Source organism: Acipenser ruthenus, chromosome 19 (assembly GCF_902713425.1).
Source record: "Acipenser ruthenus chromosome 19, fAciRut3.2 maternal haplotype, whole genome shotgun sequence".
In the NCBI taxonomy this organism is placed as follows: Eukaryota; Metazoa; Chordata; class Actinopteri; order Acipenseriformes; family Acipenseridae; genus Acipenser; species Acipenser ruthenus.
The window spans coordinates 13869971-13897268 of NC_081207.1; the positions used below are offsets into that span (position 1 = coordinate 13869971).

General features: G+C 40.3%; 1 protein-coding gene across 6 annotated transcripts in view; it reads right to left on the bottom strand.

Moving 5' to 3' along the window:
- cops7a (COP9 constitutive photomorphogenic homolog subunit 7A) overlaps positions 1-27298 on the bottom strand; it is a 54482-nt gene that overhangs the window by 11766 nt on the left and 15418 nt on the right. For 4 of the 6 annotated variants that reach the window (XM_058992507.1, XM_034040507.3, XM_034040509.3 and 1 more), the window contains 6 exons: positions 25502-25666; positions 25210-25285; positions 24761-24849; positions 2218-2420; positions 1858-1963; positions 334-451 (listed from right to left, as the gene is read on the bottom strand). In XM_058992507.1, the coding sequence (XP_058848490.1) occupies positions 334-451; positions 1858-1963; positions 2218-2420; positions 24761-24849; positions 25210-25285; positions 25502-25666 (757 nt within the window). Of the gene's footprint in view, positions 1-333; positions 516-569; positions 748-1857; positions 1964-2217; positions 2421-24760; positions 24850-25209; positions 25286-25501; positions 25667-27298 lie in introns of those variants that run through there. The other 2 variants (XM_034040512.3, XM_058992508.1) reach the window with 2 other exon arrangements.

Consider the following 27298-nt stretch of genomic DNA (forward strand, 5'->3'; position numbering starts at 1 on the left):
CTTGTGACCGTGTGTTTTGTGTGTGTTTTTAACTGCGTCTTATTTTGGGACTGCAACCCGATGTTTATTCAACTGTGCTATACACATTGTTGTGTATTGCCAGCCTTCCATTTCTTTACTGTTGTCGTCAGACTTTGGATTATAAATAAACCACCATTTCACCAGTAGTTTGTTGTTTGTCATTGTCTTGAGCACTGCATCATCTCTACACCTGCACACTGCAAACCACTTTGCCACACTCTCGTACACCTTCCCCCCCCCCCCTCCTTCCCCTCTCTCCTGTGTTTGAGCCGCAAGGCGTCAGTTTCCTCGCTATAAAGTTATGTCTCATACCCTTTGACCTTGGAGCTCTTCTTGCCGGTTGGCTGTCGGGGGTCCTGGGAGGGGGCGGAGTCTCGCGGCTCGCCAGCCTGCTGCTCTGGGTCTTGATTGGCTGCAGCGGAGGCGGGGCCTGATGATGATGTAGAGGAGGAGTTAGAGGAGGAAGCCTTGAGAGTCTTCTGGAGATTCGAGACCTGAGAGAGAGTATCAATACCCAATACAGGGATCAATAACCAATACACCTAAATCGCGATTTCGCAAAATTCACCTCTTAGGGGCCAATGCATACAAACAAGTACGGAGAGGAAAAAAATAGAAATAAACCTTGTTTAAATGAACTACTGCACAACGCAAGCGACGCAAACTACGTATCTTCCTTCTGTAGATAGCCCTTTTTGATTCCTTCGCCGTCCCGTGTGCATTGCACTTAAGCAAAAAACAAAAACAAAAAACGTCCACAAGTAACATTTACAAAAGAAATTAATCAAAGCAGTTAACGTTCTTGTTTACTATTCAAATGACAAAGTTTTAATCAGCCTATCAGTGCATCATTACTGCTTTTTATGTGCTCTGTACTGTGCAGTAGGGGGTGGGACAAAGTTGGTGCTGCATTGTTTTGATTTAGGTTGCTAAAATCTAGTTTTCAGCATTAAATAGTTAAAATAGTAGAAATGGATGACAAAAAAAGCAAAGTATATTTCGGCTGATGATCGTTTCAAGATATTTCCCAAATAAACTTTACATGCAGACTGAGGTAATTGTTTTGCATATCTTAATGTGTCTTTGGAGAAAATCCGATCTATCGCTATTTAACTTCAGAATCACACATTAAACAAAAGGCTACTAAGGAGGCTGCTGAACAGAATGTAAAATAAACAGCTTTCAGAAACCAAACTGGAAAGTCAGCCCACACAAAAAGTATTCCTGTCTGCAAGTTAAATCAGTACTAAAACGATCCAGCATAGCCACCTGGCTTCAACCTGCTGCTTACTTTTTCGCAGTTGGAATTTTAGACCCGAATAGCCACGTTTTCTTTGTTTTGACTCGGTACTAATAAAATAAATTATTGGATGGAACAAATAACATGAAAACGAACGTACTGCATACATTGCCTTTATTAACCAGATGCCCTTGTATAACCGAGTTTTTGGGCTGTTTATAATCGATTTCCACATCTGTATATCTTGGCAAAGCTTTGCCTTAACTTCCAACCAATTCAGTGGATGCAGAATGTGCAGTCTTAATGTATGGGCAAGACAACTGCAGGGGGATCCTGCATGCTTGCCTTTAGCAAATGACAGCACTCTGTTTTAGTAAGGAAGCAAGTACCACTATTTTTAGGCTTTATAGTGTTCTGAAATACTGTCTACCTAGGTTAATTTAATGTTTAAACAGGTCCGCAAAATGTCTGCGAAATCCTTATTTTATTCCGCAACATACCCGTGAAAAAATACGTAAATTTACTGCGATTTAAGTAGACCCCTACCTATAATAACAAGAAAGCTACAGCCACGATAGCAGCCCCCAGTTTCTGACCTCGTTCTCGACCTGCTGCTTGACCTTCAGCTGGTGCTCTCGATACTGATTGGCCCTCATCACCTGCTCTTCAATCCCAGCAAGCACTGCTTCACAACCAGAGCACCTGCAATGACATCACAGAAGCAGTGAAACCAAAACCAGTTCCCTGAAACCCTCAACACAAAGCACTTTTCACAAAGCACTGACATCAGAACTACATCTCCCACAATTACACAAATAAATGCATCCTTGACAGACATGCAGACCCTCGCAGACATAGTGTATTAAATTCACATCCACACAGACAGTGCTATATTAACTCCACACCCACACAGACAGTGCTGTATTAAATCCACACCACAGACAGTGCTGTATTACCACTCCTGCAGGGTGTGTGAGATGGAGGGCAGCTCTCCTCTCTGCAGGTCCCGGCCCATGCTGAAGTCCACCTCCACCTGTTGCTTGTGCTGGTCCAGCTTGCCCTGAATGATGTCAGCGTAGATGGCCTCAATGATCAGGTCCTCCAGCTCCCTCACGTTCCTCATCTCCAGCTCTGTGAGCAGGAGGGAGTAGGGCAGGCACTGCGGGACAAACCAACATAACATTAACAATGAAAAAGAGAACAGCATCCCACACAGGGGCAGGGCCAGGAACAGCAGCTTCACACACAGGGGCAGGGCCAGAAACAGCAGCATCACACACAGGGCAAGGCCAGGAACAGCAGCATCACACACAGGGGCAGGGCCAGGAACAGCAGCTTCACACACAGGGGCAGGGCCAGGAACAGCAGCTTCACACATAGGGGCAGGGCCAGGAACAGCAGCATCACACACAGGGGCAGGGCCAGGAACAGCAGCATCACACACAGGGGCAGGGCCAGGAACAGCAGCATCGCACACAGGGGCAAGGCCAGGAACAGCAGCATCGCACACAGGGGCAAGGCCAGGAACAGCAGCAACACACACAGGGGCAGGGCCAGGAATAGCAGGATCAAACACAGGGGCAGGGCCAGGAACAGCAACATCACACACAGGGGCGGGGCCAGGAACAGCAGGATCAAACACAGGGCTGGACCAGGAACAGCAGCATCACACACAGGGGCGGGGCCAGGAACTCACATCAAGCTCAATTTTGCTTTTGTAGCGGTTGTTATCTCCGATGTCATTATCATGGCTGAGCTATAATATAAATGCATGCATTGCTGATGTAGCTGATTTCCTATGAGAACGAACTTTAATCCACACATGTTAAGCTATGCCACACAAGGTACACCCGAGAAAAAAAGCCTTTGTTTTACACGGTAATTCATTAGATGACCTTCATAAAACCATCATTAATGAAGAACAAAAGACATTTTGTGTTTAAAATCCGTATAAGATTTTTCACTGTAAAAAAATTCAAATAAACTTTTGTTCAACTTTCCAGTTACAACAAAATGATGTATAGTATTGAGTTTTTTATTTGTTATTTTTTAAAAGAAGCTCCCTGATTATCTGACAGGTGTCTTGCAGATTGTAGGAGTGTTGAGTGATGAAGCTTTACTTAAAAGCTATTGGGTGTCGACTGTACAGAACAGCACCATGCTAACAAGCTTAGGGTCAAATTGTTACACATCACATCCATTCTAATGAGCCGTGTTCACAACACTTATCATACTGCAGTTACTGCCCACTAACACTGAAGAAACATAAGGCACAATTACAGTAAGTCTTGCAGCACAAAGGAGGACACTATCCTGGGATAATTAGATAAAGCTTTGTGACAGGATTGAAAGGAGTCCCTGTCGTAATTCGCCCTCCCGACCACTGGCAGCGCTGTGTAGGGTTGACCGTGATTGGGTCAGGAGGCTGAACTCTGACCATACAGGAAGTTCCGGGTCAGGCGGCCATCTTGGACCAAGGTGGAACCATGCGGCCGTCAGGTCCCATCATTGCAATCAGCTGTGCTGTTCTCGTCGATTGGCTGACGTGAGGCAGCGTGCTGATTGCAGGGGTGGGACTTGGCAGTATTTAAGCAGTATGGTTTTGCCATTCGGCTCCCTGTCCTGACCTGAAAACACGCGTTGTGCTTTGTTGTTTTGTTTTTATCAAACTGCTGTAATTCACAGAAGCTTGAAACTTTGGTGGATTGCCGCAGTGAAGAAAGCCCAGGACAAGCCAGTAATCCGTGGAAGAGAGCCAAGAGGCAGTGAGAGGAAACCCACTGCAGTAGCATGGAGAAACCCAGTGCTTCCTTTATTGTGGTTTTGTAACGAGACGTTTTTGTTTATTCTTTTTATTTGAAACCTGAGTTTACCATTGCTGGTATTCCAGGTGGTTTTCTTGTTTATTTTCTGCAATGCTGGACTGTTGTATTTTTGTGTGTTAAAATAAAATCCTGCCTGTTACCATTGATGGTACAGGGCTCCAAGGACTAAACGACACTTCCGGCTCCTGTGTGCTGTCATTTCTGGTCCTTCCCTAAAGCTCCACCCACTACCCTCCCACAAGCTTCCATAGTGATCAAAATAAATATAAACCGCCACAGATATCCAGAGGATTATTATTAGGGGTCCAAGCAACGTAGTTGCTGGACACCTATTGTTATTATTAGGATTATTTTTAGGGGGTCAAGCAACATAATTGCTAGACACCTATTGTTATTGTAATGATTATTATTAGGCTTTCAAGCCATAGGTTGGGAAGCCTATAGTTTTTGTTAGGATTATTATTATTAGAAGGCCAAGCAATGTAGTTACTGGACACCTATTGTTACTGTTAGGATTATTATTATTAGGCTTCCAAGCCGTAGGCTGGGGAAGCCTATTGTTATTGCTGTGTTTATTATTATTATTATTATTATTATTAGGCTTCCAAGCCATAGGCTGGGGAAGCCTATTGTTTCCATTAGGATTATTAGGCTTCCAAGCCAAAGGCTGGGGAAGCGTATTATTATTGCGGTGTTCATTATTAGGCTTCCAAGCCAAAGGCTGGGAAGCCTATTGTTATGTTTATTAGGCTTCCAAGCCGTAGGCTGGGGAAGCCTATTGTTTGTTAGGATTATTATTATTATTATTATTATTATTTATTTTATTTTTTTTCTGCCAACACATGCTCAAAAACTCACTAAATTCGGTACACTGGTAGATGCCTATGGATAATAGTTGGTGATATTCAGCAAATTTGAGCAAGTCACATGGTTTGGCAGCCATATTGGATTTTGCAAAATTTGTTAAAACGCCTATGTATCAGAAACCGCTTACTGCAGAGTTCTGAAAATTGCTATACATGTTGAGGGATAGTCCATGATTAACTGTTGTTAATATGAAGCTGATTGGTTCTGTGGTTTGGCAACCACATTGATTAATGACAAAATTACCATAAAAATACAAAATCATCAAAATTCAAACATCTTCTCAAACTGCTTATCCGATTGAAACAAAAATTGGAATAAAACATCTCAGTATGGTCATCTGTTACGCTTGTTCAAGGGAAGTTGCTACTGTGAAAATCATGGCGTCCACGCTGCATGACATCATCGCAACTGGCTATAAAACTGCGTATAACTTCTTATCGGCTGCACCAAAACGCACAAAATATGACACGGATGTTGAGGACTATGTGATGTTGTGTCGTGGTCAATATGGCGGCCTTTGGTCACATGGTGTGGCAGCCATCTTGGATTTAATTAACATTTTTGTGCAATTTTCAAAAGTCTTGTTCTCATGAATGGTAAATAGCACAGCTGTGAAAACATTTCTACATTGTACGCTCATGTCCACGATTGATTCTACTTAAGGAAAAATTGATCAGTCACATGGTGTGGCAGCTATGTTGGATTTTGCGTAAAACGCTTAAACAACAACTCCTCATGAGCCCTTTGGCTAACTGATGTGAATCTTTGTTATACGTTATCTTTGTACTGTTCTAAAAAAGTTCCTACATCAACAAACATGACCGTCATGAGCCAATCAATATGGGTGACATGCCAGTTTGCCCAAATTTTACCCTGAAATGATACATTCACACCACTAGGGGCAGCTGTTGCCATAGAAACGTGAGTACAGTCTTGGAAAAATATTTCTTGAAAGCCGCCATTTTTTCCAGGTACCTAGCAGATCAGTTTCACTAACTAGTGTAACTTAAACCACAGTAAATACACTGGAAAGGCTGATATTTTACACACACTACAGTATAAAAAGACACATACTGTAAACTAAGAAAACATTTTTTGAAGAACTGTTGCAGCGGCATTAACGCTGGGAAAAAAATGCACCGCGCACACACTATAAATATTAGAAAAATGACTGTAATCTCTTCCCTAATGTTGTTTGTTTATTTAAAATAACCTTGTGGACATGCAGGCATATACAGAACTGTACACATACTGAATACACACTAAATATTTGAAAAAAATTGTCGTGATCTCGTGCTGTATAGAAATGTTTTACAATCAATTTTTTTTTTTTTTTAAATGCTGTTGTAACTGAACAGAAGGCAAAAAAAAACAAAAAACTGCACTTTTATTTTTAAACCAGAACACAATTGTAATACTAAAATGTTTAATACATGAGCTTTACAAGTCACGTGAATACAGTTTGCTTAAAAATCGTCATATAATTATGTGGTCAAACACAGTCACAAATCCTGAATCTGTTGCAAAAAAAACACGCGTGTAACCCATTGAAAAGACGCATGGGGGGGGGGGGGGTTGACTTTGCAAGCGTATCTTTCAGGTAATGCGTGCCATAGACAGAACTGTTCATAATCGCTTGCTCTATTAAATACAATTGTAAGGATGAAGATCGCACGGTTATTCAGAGAATCCCTCCCAAAACAGCGGACATTTTAGTGTAATAGGAGCTGATCAGCTTGTTCTGCTATAATGTTGTTTGTTTACTTAAAACAACCACGTGGACATGCAAGTGTAGCCAGGCAACCAGTGGGAAACATGCGTGTTATAGTTCTGTTGAGCTAGCAAATAAAAAAAAAGAAAACTTCAAACCAGCAGAACTTCAAAAGCGCATCACTTTCTGACTGTCCCTTTAAACTGCAGTGCTCTCTGACACTCGTGTCAGACAGCGTAACGACATGAAGCTGACAGCACTGATGTACTTAGCCTGCCGTGTACTTGTGTATTTATGTTTTTGTCTTTTAAAAATAACAGGCATGTGCCTCACATTCCCTCATTAATTCCTCCCTAAAGTATTTTCCGTTATGTTTTGTCTTTAATTTAGTCAAAATCATATTTTTAAAATTATATGTATAGTTAGGGACAAGTTGCCATCGGGTTATTAGCGGCTGCTAGATGGGTGGGTTTATATTAATTTGTGTTGAAGTAATTAGTTAAATTGTCATTTTGTGTTTGTATGATTATTATTTACACTATCATTATTATTTATTTTACATTCTCTCTGACACTCGTGTCAGACAGCGTAACGACATGAAGCTTACAGCACTGATGTACTAAGCCTTCCGTGTACTTGTGTATTTATGTTTTTGTCTTTTAAATATAACAGGTTGAACTAAATAAAATAGAGCTGGTTTATTGGACTCGAACAACCTGGTCTGGGTTCATTAATTGAAACAAACAACAAAAAAGAAACAAACAACGCAAACTACACTATGTAAATAACAATTATCACCCCGCTACCTGATTTTAATTCGAGCTACAGTAATTACTTCACCGGAGCACTACAGTTGTGTCAATAGAGAGGGCACTGCGAGTCCGCCCATTTATAAAAGAACTGGGTTTATTATATATTTTATTGTTTACTACAGCCCCGAGAAACGGTAGGCGTTCGGGCTATCCTGGAGGATCATTGGTTTTAGATGGCCTGGCTCCAGTGCATGAGTTCACCGTTACCTAGATTCTAAAGCAGAGAAGGGGCGTTACACAGGCATACAGAACTGTAAACATACCGATACACACACTTTAAGTAGAGTTGCCACCTTTTCCACAGACCAAACCCAGACATGCTTCGGAAACAAATTCTGGAAGTGATCACGCAATACCTACAGAGTTTAGTAAGACTGTCTCTCAAATATCGCATTTCTCTCTTCCTCCTCTTTGTTTTATATGCATGGTGACTGACTTGTGAATACTTTTTAGCTAAAGCATTTAATTGTAGTAATTTCTTAAAACCCACAACTAATTTGGTATTATATACTGCCCCTGCTAAACGTTACATAAAAGCAGTTTAGTAATACTACTTTCATATTGGAATATTAACTTCAGCTCTTTCTTAAACCTGCTTTAACCCTGTATTAAATACTGTCCCTGGTAAACTTTAGCTCAGTGTGTTGTTCATGTATGACTTTTGCACATAGTAGTTTTGAAATACTCACTATTTATATAAAGTGTTTATGTTTTATTATTTAATGTAGGATGTGTGTTGATATGAAATGGTTTTGATTTGTTGTGGAGTGAATATAATTGCAAGTTTTGTATGTTTGTAATTTATGAGATGTGACTTTCGTTGTTTTACAAAATCTGGTGTGTTTATATGAGCACTATAGGCAGTGCTTAATTTGTAAATCGGGAGGTCCCGGAACACATAGTGAGCGCGAGAGGGGGGGTGTTCCGGGGGGGTTTTGAGGTACCGGAACGCATGAGAAAAAAAGTGACAAACACAATGTAGCCAGACAATGTAACTATAACCTGTGTTAAGGTGTCATCTTTAGCCTTGGCTACAATGCTTGCTGCCGCTAAATGGGCCTTGGTTCGGGCATGTTCAAAAACCTTTTTTTCTGAGGGCTCTTTGTTGTTTTTTTACATCAGAGGCAGAGGACGTTACTGTACATTCCACCCACTCTTTTGCTAGTTTCATCCCTCCAGTCTTTTCCGGACCCAAGCTCCCTACCTTTTTGCATGTTGTACAACCCATCTTTGCATTTTGCATGACAAGCCAGGGGTTATACGTTTGCTTTTTCTTGAACTGAGCCTCCGTTCAAACTGCACCTGCTCCGGGCACTTCGTCGGGAGATGCACTGTCCTCCCTAGTGATGTGTAGTTCGCGAACGAATCGTTCTTTTTGAACGACTCACTAAGGTGAACGATGGGAATCCCTATTGAATCGGTTCTTTTGATTCACCCTATGAACAAGTTCCGTGGCGAACAGGAGTCGAGTTACCAGCCTATCAAAAGTCATGAAATGATTCCTTACCTCTCGAGTCTGGCTGATTTGTTCGTTGTAACATTGAGTGTTATGAAACTGAAGACCGTATGTGCCATGTTGGATCCAAATTCCTGCTTACTTAGTGCATGATAAGAACTCTGTGTGAGCCAAAATGGCGTCAGTTACATCCTCCAGACCATAGCTATATATCTATGATCCAGACGGTGTGTATTTTCTAAAGTGCTGCTTCACACTGTCAGAAACTCAGATTACAAGTTTGTGCACCATAATTTTATTTTTTATTTTTCTTACAGTTCTTAGTTTACTATGTACGTAACCTTGTGTAAGTCTACCAAACAAATAAATAATAAAATGAATCACTACTAGTTGTAGCCTATGTGTGTTTGTTATTTTTTATACACATACAAAATTAATCATATCTATAGTTAATTATTTTGCACAAATTATGATTAATACTTCTAAGTCATCTTGAGTAGTCAGCCAAATTACTAAAAATTATTATTATTAATAATAATAATAATAATAATAATAATAATAATAATAATAATAATAATAATAATAATAATAAATAATTATTGAGATATACACCTCATTTCCAAAATAAATAAATACATACAAGCATCTACTGGTATTGTAACGTTATTGTACCCAAGGCTTAATTATATAACTTGTGATTACATATTTGACCTTGAGGAATGAATGTATTTTATACATGACAATTTACAACTACGGTTAAATATTTTATAATTTAATAATGACGGCGATTCACCTTAGTCCACAAGGTGACATGTAGTATCAGCTACGATACAACAACCTTTTAGGAGGATATTGCACATTCTAATGGATGACGTTCTTAAACGTATATTATATTTTACACGCACATTAAATATACATTTTCTAAATGTTATTTTACTGTGTTAAAACACAACAAAAATACTAAATATATACACGTTTAAATTTTGTTCATATACAATGTACATGTTGCGGTTTTGGGTGTGCTTCAACGGGAATTAATGTTAAAACTCTACAATGCATTAGTAAGACCTCACCTAGAATATTGTGTTCAGTTCTGGTCACCTCGTTACAAAAAGGATATTGCTGCTCTAGAAAGAGTGCAAAGAAGAGCGACCAGAATTATCCCGGGTTTAAAAGGCATGTCGTATGCAGACAGGCTAAAAGAATTGAATCTATTCAGTCTTGAACAAAGAAGACTACGCGGCGATCTGATTCAAACATTCAAAATCCTAAAAGGTATAGACAATGTCAACCCGGGGGACTTCTTTGACTTGAAAAAAGAAAAAAGGACCAGGGGTCATAAATGAAGATTAGATAAAGGGGCATTCAGAACAGAAAATAGGAGGCACTTTTTTACACAGAGAATTGTGAGGGTATGGTACCAACTCCCCAGTAATGTTGTTGAAGCTGACACCCTGAGATCCTTCAAGAAGTTGCTTGATGAGATTCTGGGATCAATAAGCTACTAACAACCAAACGAGCAAGATGGGCTGAATGGCCTCCTCTCGTTTGTAAACTTTCTTATGTTCTTATGTGTGATTGATTACATGACTAATCCCAAAAGTTTACTGGATAAAAGAGGAATTGGGTAAACAGCATTTTGCTATGTGCTGAATAAATACCACAGATTAGTTCCACAAATACCACTCGTTCGAGCCACTTTTTTTGTTGTTGTAAAAAACAATGGGTGACTCCAAATGTATAAAAAAAAAAAAAAAAACACGTAAGAAATGCAATTGACTATTTTTTTTTAAAGATTAAATTAACTTAGATTGATACTGATGGCTAAACAATGCTAATGGTTCGAACTGTTATGTTATCTCCAGTATTATAAATATATATTATTTTTTTGTCAAACTATATTTAATTTAATGTTTATGAACCCTGTCAGCCAAATATAGATTCTCCCTAGCTTTTGTGATGTGCAGTTCGTGAACGACTCGTTCTTTCCGGTTCAAATAAACCTACGTAAACTTACTGTGGTCTATATTGATTGGTTTTGTGTCATTGAATCAGTGAATCAAATGAACGAAATGAATCGATTCACCAAACTGAACTGAATCAAATGAATCGAGTCACTAAAAAGAATTGAACTGCCCATCACTAGTCCTCCCCGACCCCGTCCCCTTCTCCCGCCGAGTCTGACTCACTAGTGGCCTGCTAGCTAGTGGAGGACGTGCCGGTGGTGATGCTGAACTGGTGGGATTAGCAGCGCAGACAGCGCTGCTAACTAAGGCATCGCCATCAGGAGCAGTTTCCCCCTCATTTTTGATTTGGCTTTCCTTTCCCACGACACGGTTCAAATTCAGTAGCGACGACTAGCGTAGGCTACGTGACGTGATTATGTAGGGACCTCTCACTAGCTGACCACCACTGTTTCAAGATCATAACCTCTACGTACAAATAAGAGAATCGGTGTGACGGGATAGGATGCGCTTTTACGGGGGGCGGGAGAAATAACAAGGAGGCAGAAGCAACTTCAACTCTGATCGCTTTCATTAGAATGTTTACAGTGCAAACAGTGGAAATAATAATAAATCATGCAGCGAGAGGTACCGGAATGAAAAAAGTCAAATCTGAGAGGTGCCGGATCCTGTTCCGGCAGGATCCGGCTCAAATTAAGCACTGACTATAGGTAATGCAAATAATGGAATGTGTAATGCATAAATAGGTTTATATAGTATGGTTAAGAAGTTCTGGTCTGAATAATTGAAGAATACACAGACTGATAGTTAAGTGCTGTATTTATAGTAGTTAGATGTCTCTTATTGTATATGTGATGTGTTGCTACAGTACAGAACATGGCTGCTGTGGGCCAATGACATTTCAGCATTGATCATCTAACCAGTGATTCCCATATTTTTGCCAAAATTGACAGTCAGCTGTGTCCAAAATTATTTGTGATGATAACGTTTCATCTATAACAACCAATGCGTTTAAATTTCACGCTAACTGCTTGGGAAGCCTATTGTTATTGCTGTGTTTATTATTTTAATTATTTTTCTTCCCAAACATCATCGCAGAGATATGAAAACGCATACGTAAGTAGATGCCTATGGCTGGACAACCAGACTGGCGTCCCCAAATGAAAAAGTCACATGGTTCGACCACCATCTTGGATCTCGTGGAAATTCTGGGAATTTTTCAAAACTCTTGCCGTTAAAAGCAATTTAAGGTGGAACTATGGCAATGGCAGCAGATAGTGCAGCAATCGCCTATAAAAAACATGTTCACTCGAGGTCGATTGAACAATTACTTTACCAGCTACGCTGGATTGGCGCCAAATATTAAACAATCTTCTTGTCTTAAACCACAACGTCAATCGACACCTAAATTGGCACGCATGTTCATAACAAGGTCCTTTCTACCGTTTGTAAAATCCACGCTTTTTCGTTACAAAACATGGCCGCGGCGCGCAAATAACTGTTTCACGACAGCTCTATTTTCATACATTCATGCATAAATCCAAGGTGCAATACACTACAGTCATGAAACTTTATATGACCATAGAGACTCACGTGAAGTATTGGTGATATGAAAATGACACATTTTGGTCACATGGTTTGGTGGCCATATTGATAATTGTAAAAAAACTTTTGCAACCCATAACAATTACACCATTGCACTTATGCTCTTCATTGTCAACACAATTGCACAGACCATTGGAAAGTAATAACTGCTGAAGTTTGAAAGAGATTGCTCACACGATGCGGCGGCCATATTGGAATTTAAGTTGAAATTTTAACTCCTAGGGCGTGCCGACAGGGTCATAGTTATAATGGAACATGTATAGGAAGTCATATGTGCTCTATGAAAAAATGTCATCGCCCGTGACTTCTGACCTCTCCTAAAGGTCAAACGTGATGCATGACATCATCAACATACACAACTGGCTATAAAACTGCCTATAACTTCTTATTGGCTGCACTAAAACACACAAAATTTGACACGGATGTAGAGGACTATGGGATGTTGTGCCATGGTCAATATGGTGGCCTTTGGTCACATGGTGTGGCAGCCATCTTAGATTTAATGAAAATTTCGGGCAATTTTCAAAAGTCTTGACAGTTAGCACAGTTATGATAACGTTTAATCTATAATAACCAATGCGCTTAAATTTCACGATAACTGCTTGGATGGAAGCCTTTATAGTTGCTAGCAACTCTAGTTATTATTAGGCTTCAAGCCGTAGGCTGGGGAAGCCTATTGTTTTTGTTAGGATTATTATTATTTATTTTTTTCTGCCAAAACATGCTAAAAAACTCACGAAATTCGGTACACTGGTAGATGCCTATGGATGACAGTCGGAGATATTCAGCAAATTTGAGCAAGTCACATGGTTCGGCAGCCATATTGGATTTTGCAGAATTTGTTAAAACGCCTATGTATCGGAAACCGCTTATTGCAGTTCTGAAAATTGCTATACATGTTGAGGGATAGTCCATGATTAACTATTGTTAATACGAAACTGATTGGTTCTGTGGTTTGGCAACCACATTGATTAATGACATAAAATTACCATAAAAATATAAAATCATCAAAATTCAAACATCTTCTTCTCTGAAACCACTTATCCGATTGAAACAAAAATTGGAATAAAACATCTCAGTATGGTCATCTGTTACGCTTGTTCAAGGGAAGTTGCTACTGTGAAAATCATGGCGTCCACGCTGCATGACATCATCAACATACGCAACTGGCTATAAAACTGTGTATAACTTCTTATCGGCTGCACCAAAATGCACAAAATTTGACATGGATGTAGAGGACTATGGGATGTTGTGTCGTGGTCAATATGGTGGCCTTTGGTCACATGGTGTGGCAGCCATCTTGGATTTAATGAACATTTTGGACCATATTCAAAAGTCTTCTCATGAACGGTAGATAGTACAGCTGTGAACTTTTGTACATAGTGCGCTCATGTCCAGGATTGATTCTACTTCAGGAAAAATGGATCGGTCACATGGTGTAGCAGCCATGTTGGATTTTGCATAAAACGCTTAAACAACAACTCCTCATGAACCTGGCAGATTGCCGTGAATCTCGAGTATACGTTACAGTTGTGATGATAACGTTTCATCTATAATAACCAATGCACTTAAATTTTACGATAACTGCTTGGAAGCCGTAAAGTTGCTCGCAACTCTAGTTCTGGTTGCTCTTCTTTGCACTCTTTCTAGAGCAGCAATATCCTTTTTGTAACGAGGTGACCAGAACTGAACAATATTCTAGGTGAGGTCTTATTAATGCATTGTAAAGTTTTAACATTACTTCCCTTGATTTAAATTCAGCACTTCTCACAATATATCCGAGCATCTTGTTGGCCTTTTTTATAGCTTCCTCACATTGTCTAGATGAAGACATTTCAACATGAACTCCTAAGTCTTTTTCTTAGATTCCTTCTTCAATTTCAGTATCTCCCATATGATATTTATAATGCACATTTTTATTGCCTGCGCTCAGTACTTTACACTTTTCTCTATTAAATGTCATTTGCCATGTGTCTGCCCAGTTCTGAATGCTGTCTAGTTCATTTTGAATGACCTTTGCTCATCCGGTCCAGGGGATTTGTTTATTTTAAGAGCTCCTAGTCCCTTTAACACTTCTGCCTCTGTTATACTAAAGTTATTTAAAAGTGGATAGGAACAGGTCGACATGTGGGGCATGTTGTCTGTGTCCTCCTTTGTAAAAACCTGTGAAAAGTAATCATTTAATATATTTGCTATTTTTTTTCTTAGTCTATGATTTTGCCATTTGTGTCTCTTAGACATTTAACCTCCTCTTTGAATGTTCTCTTGCTGTTATAATATTGGAAAAACATTTTGGAATTGGTTTTAGGCCCCTTAGCAATATTGATTTCTATCTCTCTCTTGGCCTTTCTAACTTCCTTTTGACTTGTGTTTGCAGTTCCAAGTACTCTTTCTGTGTACTTCGTTTTTGGTCCCTTTTAAATGCTCTGTAAAGTGCCTTTTTTCGCTGAATATTTGTTTTAATTGATCTATTAAACCATTTTGGCCATTTTGTTTTAGATTTAGATTTGTCTACTTTTGGGATGTAATTGTTTTGCGCCTCTAGTACTACATTTAAAAAAAAAACAGCCATCCTTTTTCTGCGGATGTTCTCTATTTTACTCCAATCTACTTCTGTTAGTCTCTGTTTCATACCTTCATAGTTTGCTTTTCTAAAATTGTAAACCTTAGCTTTAGTCATTACTTTTGGGGTTTTAAAAAATATTTCAAATGAGACCATGTTGTGGGCTGAGTTTGCCAATGGCTCTCTGACCTCTGTTTTAGGTATTCTGTCTTCACTATTTGAAAAGACTAAATCAAGGCATGCCTCCCCTCTAGTCGGTGCCTTGACAAATTGCGTTAAGAAGCAGTCATTTGTCATTTCCACCATTTCAATTTCGTCCATCGTGCCCCCCATCGGGTTGTCCCATTTTATATGGGGGAAGTTGAAATCTCCCATTAGTATGGCTTCTCCTTTTTTACACGCATTTCGAATGTCATTGTACAACAGATCATTTTGCTCAGCGTCTGAATTTGGCGGTCTATAGCATGCTCCTATTATGCCCTTTGAATTTGTGTCCATTATTCTGACCCATATTGATTCTGCATTGTTTTCTTTGTCCTGATTCAACACCTGGGCTTGAAGACTATTACTTGCGTATAGCGCTACCCCTCCGCCACTTCTGTCCTGCCTGTCTTTCCTATACAGTGTGTACCCACTAATATTATATTCGTCTCCATCACTCTCTGACAACCATGTTTCTGTAACACCTATCACATCGTAGTTACTTGTTAGTGCAGTAGCTTCAAGTTCTAACATTTTGTTTCTGAGACTTCTAGCATTAAGATAAATACATTTAATAGTGGTCTTACCTGAGTTGTTGCCCTTGTTTTGATGTGGTCTCCCTTCTGTTTTTTTTTGTTTTCTCCCCCCTTCCTTTCCAGTTTAAATGCTTCTGGACCTCCTCAAGAATCCTTTCTCTGAGTAGACTGGTTCCCTTTCTGTTTAAGTGCAGTCCATCCCACCTGTATAGATAGTCCTTGTTGTAGAATGTGCTCCAATGTTCAAGAAAGGTGAAGCCTTCCTGTGTGCACCACGATTTCAGCCATGCATTTTGATTTTGTACTTACAGCTGTCCATATGGTCCTTTGCAAGGCGCCGGCAGTATCCCAGAAAATACCACAGTTTTGGTCTTGTCTTTTAATTTCCTTCATAGCTCTCTGAATTTGTTTTGCAGAGATCTTGGCCTGTCTCTTCCAATGTTGTTTGTACTGATGTGGACAACTACTACCGGGTCGTCTCCTGTTTGTTAAGAACATAAGAAAGTTTACAAAACGAGAGGAGGCCATTCAGCCCATCTTGCTCGTTTGGGAGTCTGTCCACATTCTCAGTGATGTGCTTGACTGAGGCTCCTGGAAGGCAGCACACTGTTGTAGTAAGGGGGTCCAAACTGCGAACTGAACTTGCTGTGTTTCTCAATATGGAGTCCCCAACAATCATGACCTTCTTTTTGCTGCCTGTCCAGCACTGTTTATAGGGTCCAGGATGTTGTTTCTTTCATTCTCTTGATGTTGGTTTTGGTCATCTAAATGTTGAAGTGGCTCAAATTTGATGGATGTCTGGATTTCTGGTGGTTGTATTTGACGAAGTTTCTTTTTTTCCCTGCTTCTGTCTATCTGAACCCAGCTGTTTCAACTCTCTTCCATCTCTCTGGTGGCTTTCAGTCTGCTAGGGGTGCAGACTTCCATGAATTGTGGGTGTGTCAGCTCCTCAAGCTCCTGTTGCTGTCTCATTTCCTCCAGCTCCTTTTCTAGCAGGCTTAATCGCTGAAGCAAGTCCTGGATCGTGCGGCGCTTTACACAAACTTGGTTGAGCTCTGTTGGGTTTTCTCGGATTTCCCACATCATGCAGTTGTCACAGATTACTGGCTTGAAGACCATTTTTTTAAGTTTAGTTTAGCTTCTGAGCTGTCAACCTGCTTTCAACTGCTTCTAACTGCGTTGTAGTTGTCCACTCGTACTTCTCCCACGATGTCGCTTCCACACGCTGTCGCTGGGAAGCCTGGATGCCTTTGTTTGTGTTTGTGGTGCGGGCTCCGCCCCTCCCCTGTGTCCCAGAACGCCGCGGGATTTGAATCAGCTGCTCCAAAGTTTCAACTTGTTATCAGAAAAATACACACAGCTGCAAGGCTTTAAGCTGCAATGTTTTCTGATTAAAGCAACTCCAGATTTAAAGATGTAATTCCTCCTTTCTGCTTCTAACTGCGTTGTACTTGTCCACTCGTACCATTCCATTTCCGGGCCATGCCCTTCGGGTTGCATGGAGCTCCCGCCACCTTTCAGAGACTGATGGACCAGGTCTTAGCTCCCCATCATCAGTATGCCGCCGCATACATTGATGATGTGGTGATTTTTAGCTCCACCTGGAAGGAGCATATTATTAGACTTTCAGCCGTCCTACAGTCTCTAAGGGAGGCGGGGCTAACAGCCAAGCTGGGCAAGTGTGCATTTGGCAAACAAGAGACCCAATATCTTGGCTACATTATGGGTAATGGCCGGGTGCTGGTGGAGACGGCAATCCCGAGAACCAAGTCACAAGTAAGATCACTATTGGGGTTAGCCGGCTATTATCGCCGTTTTATCCCCGAGTATGCCACCATAATTAACCCCCTGGTCGATCTCACCCGAAAGGCTGCTCCAAAAGTAGTTAAATGGACAGGGCAGTGTCAGGAAGCATTTGAAACGATTAAAAAGCGACTCTGTCAAGCTCCCGCTCTGACTTCACCAGATTTCAGCACAGAGTTCATCCTGCAGACGGATGCCTCCCACATTGATCCCCGGAGCACTTCCCTCATAGCACGGCACCAATCACTCACCATAATCCCTGGAATATCAGAGCACAGTTTTCGTGCACGGAGGATCGTGGATTAGGTAGGAGTGTTTTTCTTTTGTTATTTTTGTTATTTTGTTTCTGGACTTTATTAAATAAATCACGGACATTTTGGGAGAATCTGGTTTGGGCATTGTACTTATTGCACCACGTCACTCGCATCCTGTCACATCAGGTCACGTGGTTTGGCAGCCATATTGAAATGTTGCCCAATCATCTTGATTCAGTCATAGACTTTATTTCACACAGTCTTCTACTATTCTGTAAAGTTTTATCAGCCTACTATATTCTACCATAAGACTATACTGAAAAATATGGATATAGACCATAGCTGATATTTGATTGGCTTGTGGCGGCCATGTTTTTTAAATGCAGCAACTTGCTTTGAACAAATCTAAAACAGGACCCAGCCATGAGTATGTGTGCCAATTTATGTGCTGAAACGTGTAAAAATTATCCAAAGGGACTCCGTATAACTTTGTCAGTTTGCACTTTCTGACTTTTGTGTTTTCCTTCGTTTTTCTATTGCAAGTAAGAAATGTATCAAACACCGAACACATATTCAACCAGCTGCTATTGCTGTTAATAAAATGCAGCCACGGATTTATATTCTGGTATGGTAAGCAAACTTGTTAAATTTGCAGACTACACAAAAATAGGAGTGGCGGCAAACACTGTTGCAGCAGCAAAAGACAGCATTCAGAAGTGGCAAATGAAATTTAAGAGAAAAGTGTAAAGTACTGCACGCAGGCAATAAAAATGTGCATTATAAATATCATATGGGAGATGCTGAAATTGAAGAAGGAATCTATGAAAAAGACCTAGGAGTTTATGTTGACTCAGAAATGTCTTCATCTAGACAATGTGGGGAAGCTATAAAAAAGGCCAACAAGATGCTCGGATATATTGTGAGAAGTGCTGTATTTAAATTAAGGGAAGTAATGTTAACTTTACAATCCATTAGAAAAAACTCACCAAGAATATTGAGTTCAGGTCTGGTCACCTCGTTACAAAAAGGATGTGAAGAGCAACCAGAATTATCCTGGGTTTAAAAGGCATGTCGTATGCAGACAGGCTAAAAGAATTGAATCTATTCAGTCTTGAACAAAGAAGACTATGCGGTGATCTGATTCAAGCATTCAAAATCCTAAAAGGTATAGACAATGTCGACCCAGGGGACTTTTTTCACCTGAAAAAAGAAACAAGGACCAGGGGTCACAAATGGAGATTAGATAAAGGGGCATTCAGAACAGAAAATAGGAGGCACTTTTTTACACAGAGAATTGTGAGGGTATGGAACCAACTCCCCAGTAATGTTGTTGAAGCTGACGCCCTGGGATCCTTCAAGAAGCTGCTTGATGAGATTCTGGGATCAATAAGCTACTAACAACCAAACGAGCAAGATGTGCTGAATGGCCTCCTCTCGTTTGTGAACTTTCTTATGTTCTTCTTACTACCCTTAGGCGCTATATTTACATTTGTTCAACAGAAGTGGATTGGTCACATGGTTCGGCGGCCATAATGGATGTCAAATATTCACTCTTTCTTCTCTGAAACCATTATGCCGATTGAAGTGAAACTCTGCATACATAGCCTTTGCAAAGTTGTCTATCAAGTTTGTTCAAAGTAAGTCGCTACATAAAAAACACACGGCTTCTGCGAGCGAATCAAATTTCAGCTATGCTCAATTTGCACATGTTTGCATATATTGCAGTATTTATCTAAGGTAAACATTGTAGACTCATGAATCTTTACACAGTAGTGGAAGCCTATGGGAATTAATGTATGCTCTATTAAAAAATGACCTTGATCTTGACCTTTGACCTGTCATTAAGGTCAAATGTAGAACTAGCTTTTAACTCCTTAGAGTGCAGATAAGGTCATGGTTACTATGGAACACATATAGGAACCCATACATGCCGACGTTTCCACTAGCCGCTCGCCACGTCGCCAAGCAAAACGTTTTCCCTTGTGGCTCAACTATTTTTCACCAAGTTCGCCGCGGTTGCGAAGGCTTTGAAAAACGTAATTTCACCCAATGAAAGCCCTTTAGCTTGTTCACGTAAAATATATGCCACAAACATTGTTTGACGGGAGGACAGAGGTTCTAATTAGAAAGAGTCAGCGGACGGCGCTGCTTGTAAAAAATATATATTTTTAAAAACATGGCATCCAAACGGATAAATTCTTGACATGTTTAAAAGAAAATGTACAGACAAATTATGAGAATCGTGTTCCGAAAGATGTAGCCCAAGGAACACCAACCATGTAAACACAACTAAAATATGACCGTGGTAGACACAGGGAGGTGAAGCAGTCTTAGTTTCAAACATACCCTCTGGTCCTGAAAGAACATTTTCACAAACGGCAAGCCAGAAACACGCAGCTTCAAAAGATCACATGTTTTTTGGGGGGTTTTTTTCCCATTATTTGCTATCTATTTAATGTGTTGAAATATATATTTGGAAATAGTAACAGAGTGGACTTGAAAGAGGAACAATTTAATAAAAAAATAAACACATGTATTATTTTAAAAAGAAGGATTCGTCTCACTATGATATATTGAGTTTTAATGTCAGAATCGGTGCAATATTACTGCCATTAGTCCCAGGTGAAAGAACAGTGTTTTTTAAACACAGTAGTGGCTGTACAATCCTACTACTATTATTAAATCACATTAGTACAAGCTTAGGTCTAGAGCTGCGGTTGGTCAGGTAGGCATTAATATTAACATACACTAATAACACAGTCCTGCAGTGGAAAGAAAACCGCTTCACAGTCAAAATAATGTAAAGGATTATGCAGTAAATGAATATCTCTGCAAACCTATTCAGAATTTAGGAAATATGTAATGACGTTTTTCATGACTAAGTTTGGCATTTATTAAATGGGAATCAGAGTTACAGTGCACTTTAAATATACTGTTTATGTATATTGTAAAGGGTAGGGTATTTCATTTAAATATCTATGTGTTTTCAAATAAAATACACGTCTTTTTTCCTTGTGAAACAGTATGTTTAACTTGTTCACAGCATTGTTAAGTGGCTTAAGTTTTTCCAGTGTGGCTAAAAAATGTTAAGTTGCTTTAGCCACAGTGGCTAACTAAATAAAAGTCTTAGAGGGAACTAGTATGCGCTATTAAAAAATATCTTTGACCGTGACCTTTGACCTCTCCTTAAGGTCAAATGTAAAAGTGGCTTAAACTGCTCAGAGTGCATGTAAGGTCATGGTTACTATGGAACACAGATAGGAACAAGAATGCCTTGGAAGCCGTCAAGTTGCTTGCAACTTCTAGTTTAAGTATGTTATTTAAATGATCTGATTGTGGCAGTTGTATGTGTGACATGCTATACAAATGTATTGTGGTTTGTTCTTTTTTTCTGCTAAGTACTGTACAGTGCTTTGCAATACTTTTGTATAAAATAAATCACACACACCAGCAGCGTTCCAGATCCTTCGAAATGGACTTCCATATATTCATCTCTGTACCTGGAAACACAGGTTCTATTCATTTTGTCGCATCGTGTCTGGTGTGTAGCGGCCTTTACACAACATCAATTAGAGGGTTTTATTAGCTAGCCATATGAATGCTACTGCTCCATTAAAACATTTATATTTATAACAAAATAGCTGGCTAAAATTGTTTATTGTATTCAGTATCCAAGACATGTTATTTGAAGTACAATGCACTGCACACATACTGATTACAGATGTGATCAACCCAAACGCAGTGCTGCAGCTCTGTGAATCTCAGCAGGGCGACTGCAGTTATTTCACACCGGAAGCATACACAGTGCTTCAGCTCTGTGAATCTCAGCGGGGCGACTGCAGTTATTACACACCGGAAGCGTACACAGTGCTGCAGCTCTGTGAATCTCAGCGAGGTGATTGCAGTTATTACACACCAGAAGCATACACAGTGCTTCAGCTCTGTGAATCTCAGCGGGGCGACTGCAGTTATTACACACCGGAACCCAAACACAGTGCTGCAGCTCTGTGAATCTCAGCAGGACGACTGCAGTTATTTCACACCGGAAGCGTACACAGTAGGGGTGCAACAATTAATCAATGCACCGTTTATTGATTATCTGTCCTTAAATTTTACCGAGCTTCAATTACATTTTGGTGAATCGATGCATCGAATTAGTACCCCGTCTCCTGCTGTCGGTTTGCATTGAAACCTTGAGTGTGAGTGTGCTGCTTCTAGAGCTAGTACGATAGACTAGCACGTTGCTAGGATACACTCTTCAAGCCTACATTGCGCGTTGGATAAGACAAATCAGAAATATGGCAATATTATAGAAAAAGCTGAATTTAGTATGATACATTAGTCAGGGTTTGTGAGATTAATTCAAATGCTTTGCTTTTGGACATAAAATGTAAACAGTATTGAACAACCATAGTTCAGAAATTACTTCTGTTAAAATAGTTTTTTTTAATTATTATTACAATGTTAATCTGATGCAGACGCACACCTATTCTTCAGCTGTTAAATGTAAGTCCTTTGTATTTCTTTTTTTTATAAATCTGAAGTGTTCTAATTTGAACAAATGTCTATACGATAACACCATGTAACAAATTTTTTTTTTTTTTTTTGGTTCCTGGGTAGTAAGTGTTATTTCCTAATTGCTTATGCCTCAAAAGTATAGAAAATGGCTACTATTCCCCACAAACTTTGCTTTTGTGACCAGGACAGTGATATTTTGAAATTTACCTATTTCCAATGAGAAAACGGGCGAATTTGTGTCTTTTCGTTCACATAAAGTAAAAAAAAAACAACATATGAATCCAAATTAACATGTATTTATACTAAAGTAATACAAAAATGACTACAAAAGATTTAGAAGCGAGTAGTTTTTCGAGATTTACGATTATACTGTAAATCACTTTCATGAATCAGCCCCCAAATGTAGTCTCCCATCATGTTCTCGTTATACTGTCCTTGGTAGCGACGTTCAAAGTCCAGTATATCCTGGTGGAAGCACTCGCCTTGCTCCTCTGAGTACGCTCCCATGTTCTCCTTGAATTTATCAAGATGAGCATCAAGGATATGGACTTTGAGGGACATCCTACAGCCCATTGTGCCGTAGTTCTTCACCAGAGTCTCAACCAGCTCTACATAGTTTTCGGCCTTGTGATTGCCCAGGAAGCCCCGAACCACTGCGACAAAGCTGTTCCAAGCTGCTTTCTCCTTACTAGTGAGCTTCTTGGGGAATTCATTGCACTCCAGGATCTTCTTTATCTGTGGTCCGACGAAGACACCGGCTTTGACCTTTGCCTCAGACAGCTTAGGGAAGAAGTCTTGAAGGTACTTGAAGGCTGCCGACTCCTTATCTAGAGCTCTGACAGATTGTTTCATAAGGCCCAATTTGATGTGCAGTGGTGGCATCAGCACCTTCCGGGGGTCCCAGCCGTACTCATCATACTTCAAGGCGTCCAGCAAGGTCTTGAGGCTGTTGTAATCCTTTTTGAGGTGCACCGAGTGAGCCAGGGGAAGAGACGGGTACTTGTTACCATTATGGAGCAGCACGGCTTTGAGGCTCCTGGATGAGCTGTCAATGAAAGACAGTATAACGAGAACATAATGGGAGACTACATTTGGGGGCTGATTCGTGAAAGTGATTTACAGTATAATTGTAAATCTCGAAAAACTACTCACTTCTAAATCTTTTGTAGTCATTTTTGTATTACTTTAGTATAAATACATGTTAATTTGGATTCATATGTTGTTTTTTTCTGACTTTATGTGAACGAAAAGACACAAATTCGCCAGTTTTCTCACTGGAAATAGGTAAATTTCAAAATATCACTCCTGGTCACAAAAGCAAAGTTTGTGGGGAATAATAGCCATTTTCTATACTTTTGAGGCATAAGCAATTAGGAAATAACACTTACTACCCAGGAACAATAATTGTGTTACATAGTGTAATCGAATACGAAATGAGGGTGCCGATTGCACCTCTAGTACACAGTGCTTCAGCTCTGTGAATCTCAGCAGGATGACTGCAGTTATTACACACCAGAAGCGTACTAGTTTCTTCACATCGCTGGCTGCCCGTGATGATGACGTTCAAACATTTACAATTGTTACAAATGACCCGAGAGAGAGAACAAAAAGACTGGTCTCTCCACTCAACTGTAATTATAACTAACAATAAAACTGTGTGCAGTGCCAGTTCTGATTGTGCCAGGGTACCTACTGTGGCAGGGCAGGGGGCCCTGCACATGGGAGTGTCTGTTTAGTTGGCAGGGAGGCGGTTAAAATCCTCCCTGCAAAAGTCCACGTGAAAATGTGTGGCAATTGTTTTGTTAATTCTTTAATTGTTTTGGCAGTTTGCAATTAGTGTAAATTGAAGCCAGCTGCCTGAGCCTGTTACCTGTTCCTGTGAGGCATATAAGCCTGCATTTAAGGCTGCTGGGTCTGGAGGAAGCAGAAAGGCTGTGTGCCCTGCTACTGAAGCAGTCATTGAATAGTGTGAATACTGTGTGTACGAATTATATTGTGTATTTTGTAAAACTGTGTGTTGTTTTTATATCGGGCAAACAGCTTAGGTGTCCCGGGCTAGACAGGGTTGTTCCAGTGTTTAGTCAGTGCTCTTGGAAAGAGCTAGGTGTTTGTTTTGCTTTTGTTTATTTTTCATAAAAAAAGTGTGCGTAAAAGCACTTAACTGTCAGTCTGTGTGTTGGGTCATTTTTAAAAGAAGGGAAAAAGAACCTGGTGTGAGCCTCGGTGGCGAGCACTTTGTTACACTACACTATCCCGCCACGGTTTAATAGTTGATCAGGGAGTTTAGAAACTGAAGCCAGGATTTCCAGGGTAAAGTGTAAATATAGAAATATAGAGGACTTGGAGCCAAGATGCTACCCAGGTGTACAGTTTCACACAGGTACCTTGAGGTTGGCTGCCAGTGTGACTATAGAGAGGTGGCGCAGCTTGTTCTTCTGAGCAGCACTGAGCTCGGGCAGGGAGGAGGCATTCTCTGAGTGGGAGAGAGAGAGAAAGGGGGAGAGAGAGAGAGAGAGAGAGAGAGAGAGAGGGAGAGAGAGAGAGAGAGAGGGAAAGGGAGAGAGAAATACATTATGATGTGACCAGTGGCATCTCTGTGCCTTCACCTCCATTGAATTCCAATTCACACTGAACAACCATCACAACGGCTCCAGCAGCCTGAGTGCTTCACTATACAGACGCTGTAAACACTGTGACTGGAACACAACACCTTTCTTTACTCAATCTAATGACGTGTAATTCTTGAAAATCTCTAAAAAAAACACACAGACCGAGACCGAGACAGAGACACAGACACTGACACAGACAGAGACACACAGACGGATTCCCTCACCTTTATAGTCGCAGTAGGTTCCGTACGCAAACAGGTTGAGAAGCTGATAGACTGAAGCATGAGGACCAGACTCCAGCTAAAACAAGAAAGGCTGCTCTGATGTTACACATTATTTTTATTAATATTCTGAGCTGCAGTTCACCGCTGTTCCTGTATAGTTAGAGGGGGTGCTCTCTCTTTCTACTGTCATTTTTAATAAAAACATTTTTTGCCATGTTAATAAAGCTAAACAATTCCCCCACCACCCCCACCCACCTCTCACGTTGGGTATGTCCAGCACCCCCCACCTCACCTCTCTCACATTGGGCATATCCAGCACCTCTCCAAACACGTACACTCCAGGGCTCTCCAGCAGCTGCTTCAGCAGGGCTGCCAGCGCAGCTCCTTTAGTGGACTTGGCGAGCAGGAGGAACTGCTCCAGATTCTGAGAGCCAGCCTTCACCTCAGCGGCCGACATCTGAGACACAAAGAGAGAGAAGAGCTGAATACACACACACACACACACACACACACACACACACACACACTGGATCATTTAGACATTTCACAAAAAAAATATCAAAACAGCACAGGATTTTCCGACCATTTCTTTAGCAGCTGCAATTTAATTTCTTTTCGATGCGTCATTGTCCGCTATTTTACATACACGTGAATATGCTTCAAATAATGGAGACCTATATTTAAATGTCCTTTTTTAATTTACATCTTAGTAAAAAAATAAAACATAACATTAACACATTACATTCAGGTCAAAAAAGTCCCTTGGGTCGACATTGTCAATACCTTTTAGAATTTTGAATGCTTAAATCAGATTGTGGCGTAGTCTTCTTTGTTCAAGACTGAATAGATTCAATTCTTTAACCCTCAGAGTACTACAGGGCCGACGATCGGCTCATGGAGGTGTGCTGCGTGAGGACTAAACGGCCGATTATCGGACATAGATCTGCCCTCCCATTTGCTCTAATTTTTTTATTGGTCAATTTTACCTCGCAACAAACTGTGCCGAGCAATAGCAGAGGGCTTTGGTGTTAATATTAGCCAATTAAAATGGTTGTAAAGCGAACACCTTTGTTTATTGGTTAAAAAGAAAACCCTGTCTCCTAGGCCAACAGAGTTGAGAAATGGCGGATTTAGAGAGTGCGTTTTTAAGCGATTCGGACAGAGAACGTTTTGAAGGTTTTACGGCTTCTGAGGCTGATAAAACGTATAGTTGGTTGGGACTGTATAGCTATGTGGATAGTGATGACAGCGATTTAAGAGGAGGATGGAGAACAGGAGGATGAAGAGGAGGATGGAGAACAGGAGGATGAAGAGGGGGATGAAGAAGAGGAGGAGGATGTGGAGGGAGGTGACGACAGTACAGACGAAGACGTGCCTTTAATTCGGTTGCTGAACAAAAACTTGAAGTAACAGAATTGCCAGAACAGAAAATAACATTGAACATAAAGAAGTATACAGAGGTTAGTGGTCTGAGATTTATTCCACGAACCCCACCCCGGCCTGCTGAATTCTTTCAACTGTTGTTTTCAATGGAGCTCCAAGAACACATCTGCAACAAGTCCAATATATACGCATTAGAAATGAACAACAAATACAGGGAAAGTAATGCTAAATCTAAAACGTATGAGAGGCTATTTTCATGATGGTTGGCGTCTGGCGGTATGACACGAAAAAGATTACGTGCTGTTTTAGGATTGTGGCTGAATATGGGGTTAGTGTGGAAGCCTGACATGAAAGAATACTGGAACACGAAAGATGCACTGCAAGCAACACCAGGATTCACGTGAATAATTTCCCGCGACAAGTTTCTTTTTTGTCTTGCAAACCTGCACTTGAACAACAAAAACCAAAAGAAAAAAGACAAACCTGGTTACGACAGTTTATTCAAAGTGCGACCAGTACTTACTAAAGTGGAGTCTCTTCTTACGAAGTACCACGTTTTAAATGAATTCATTGCAATCGACGAAAGCCTGGTTGGATTGAAAAGCCGAACGTCACTTATGCAGTATCTTCCAAAACAAAAAACATCAGATTTGGAATAAAGCTGAGGGTGCTTGCTGACAGTACAAACGGGTACATATACAAATTA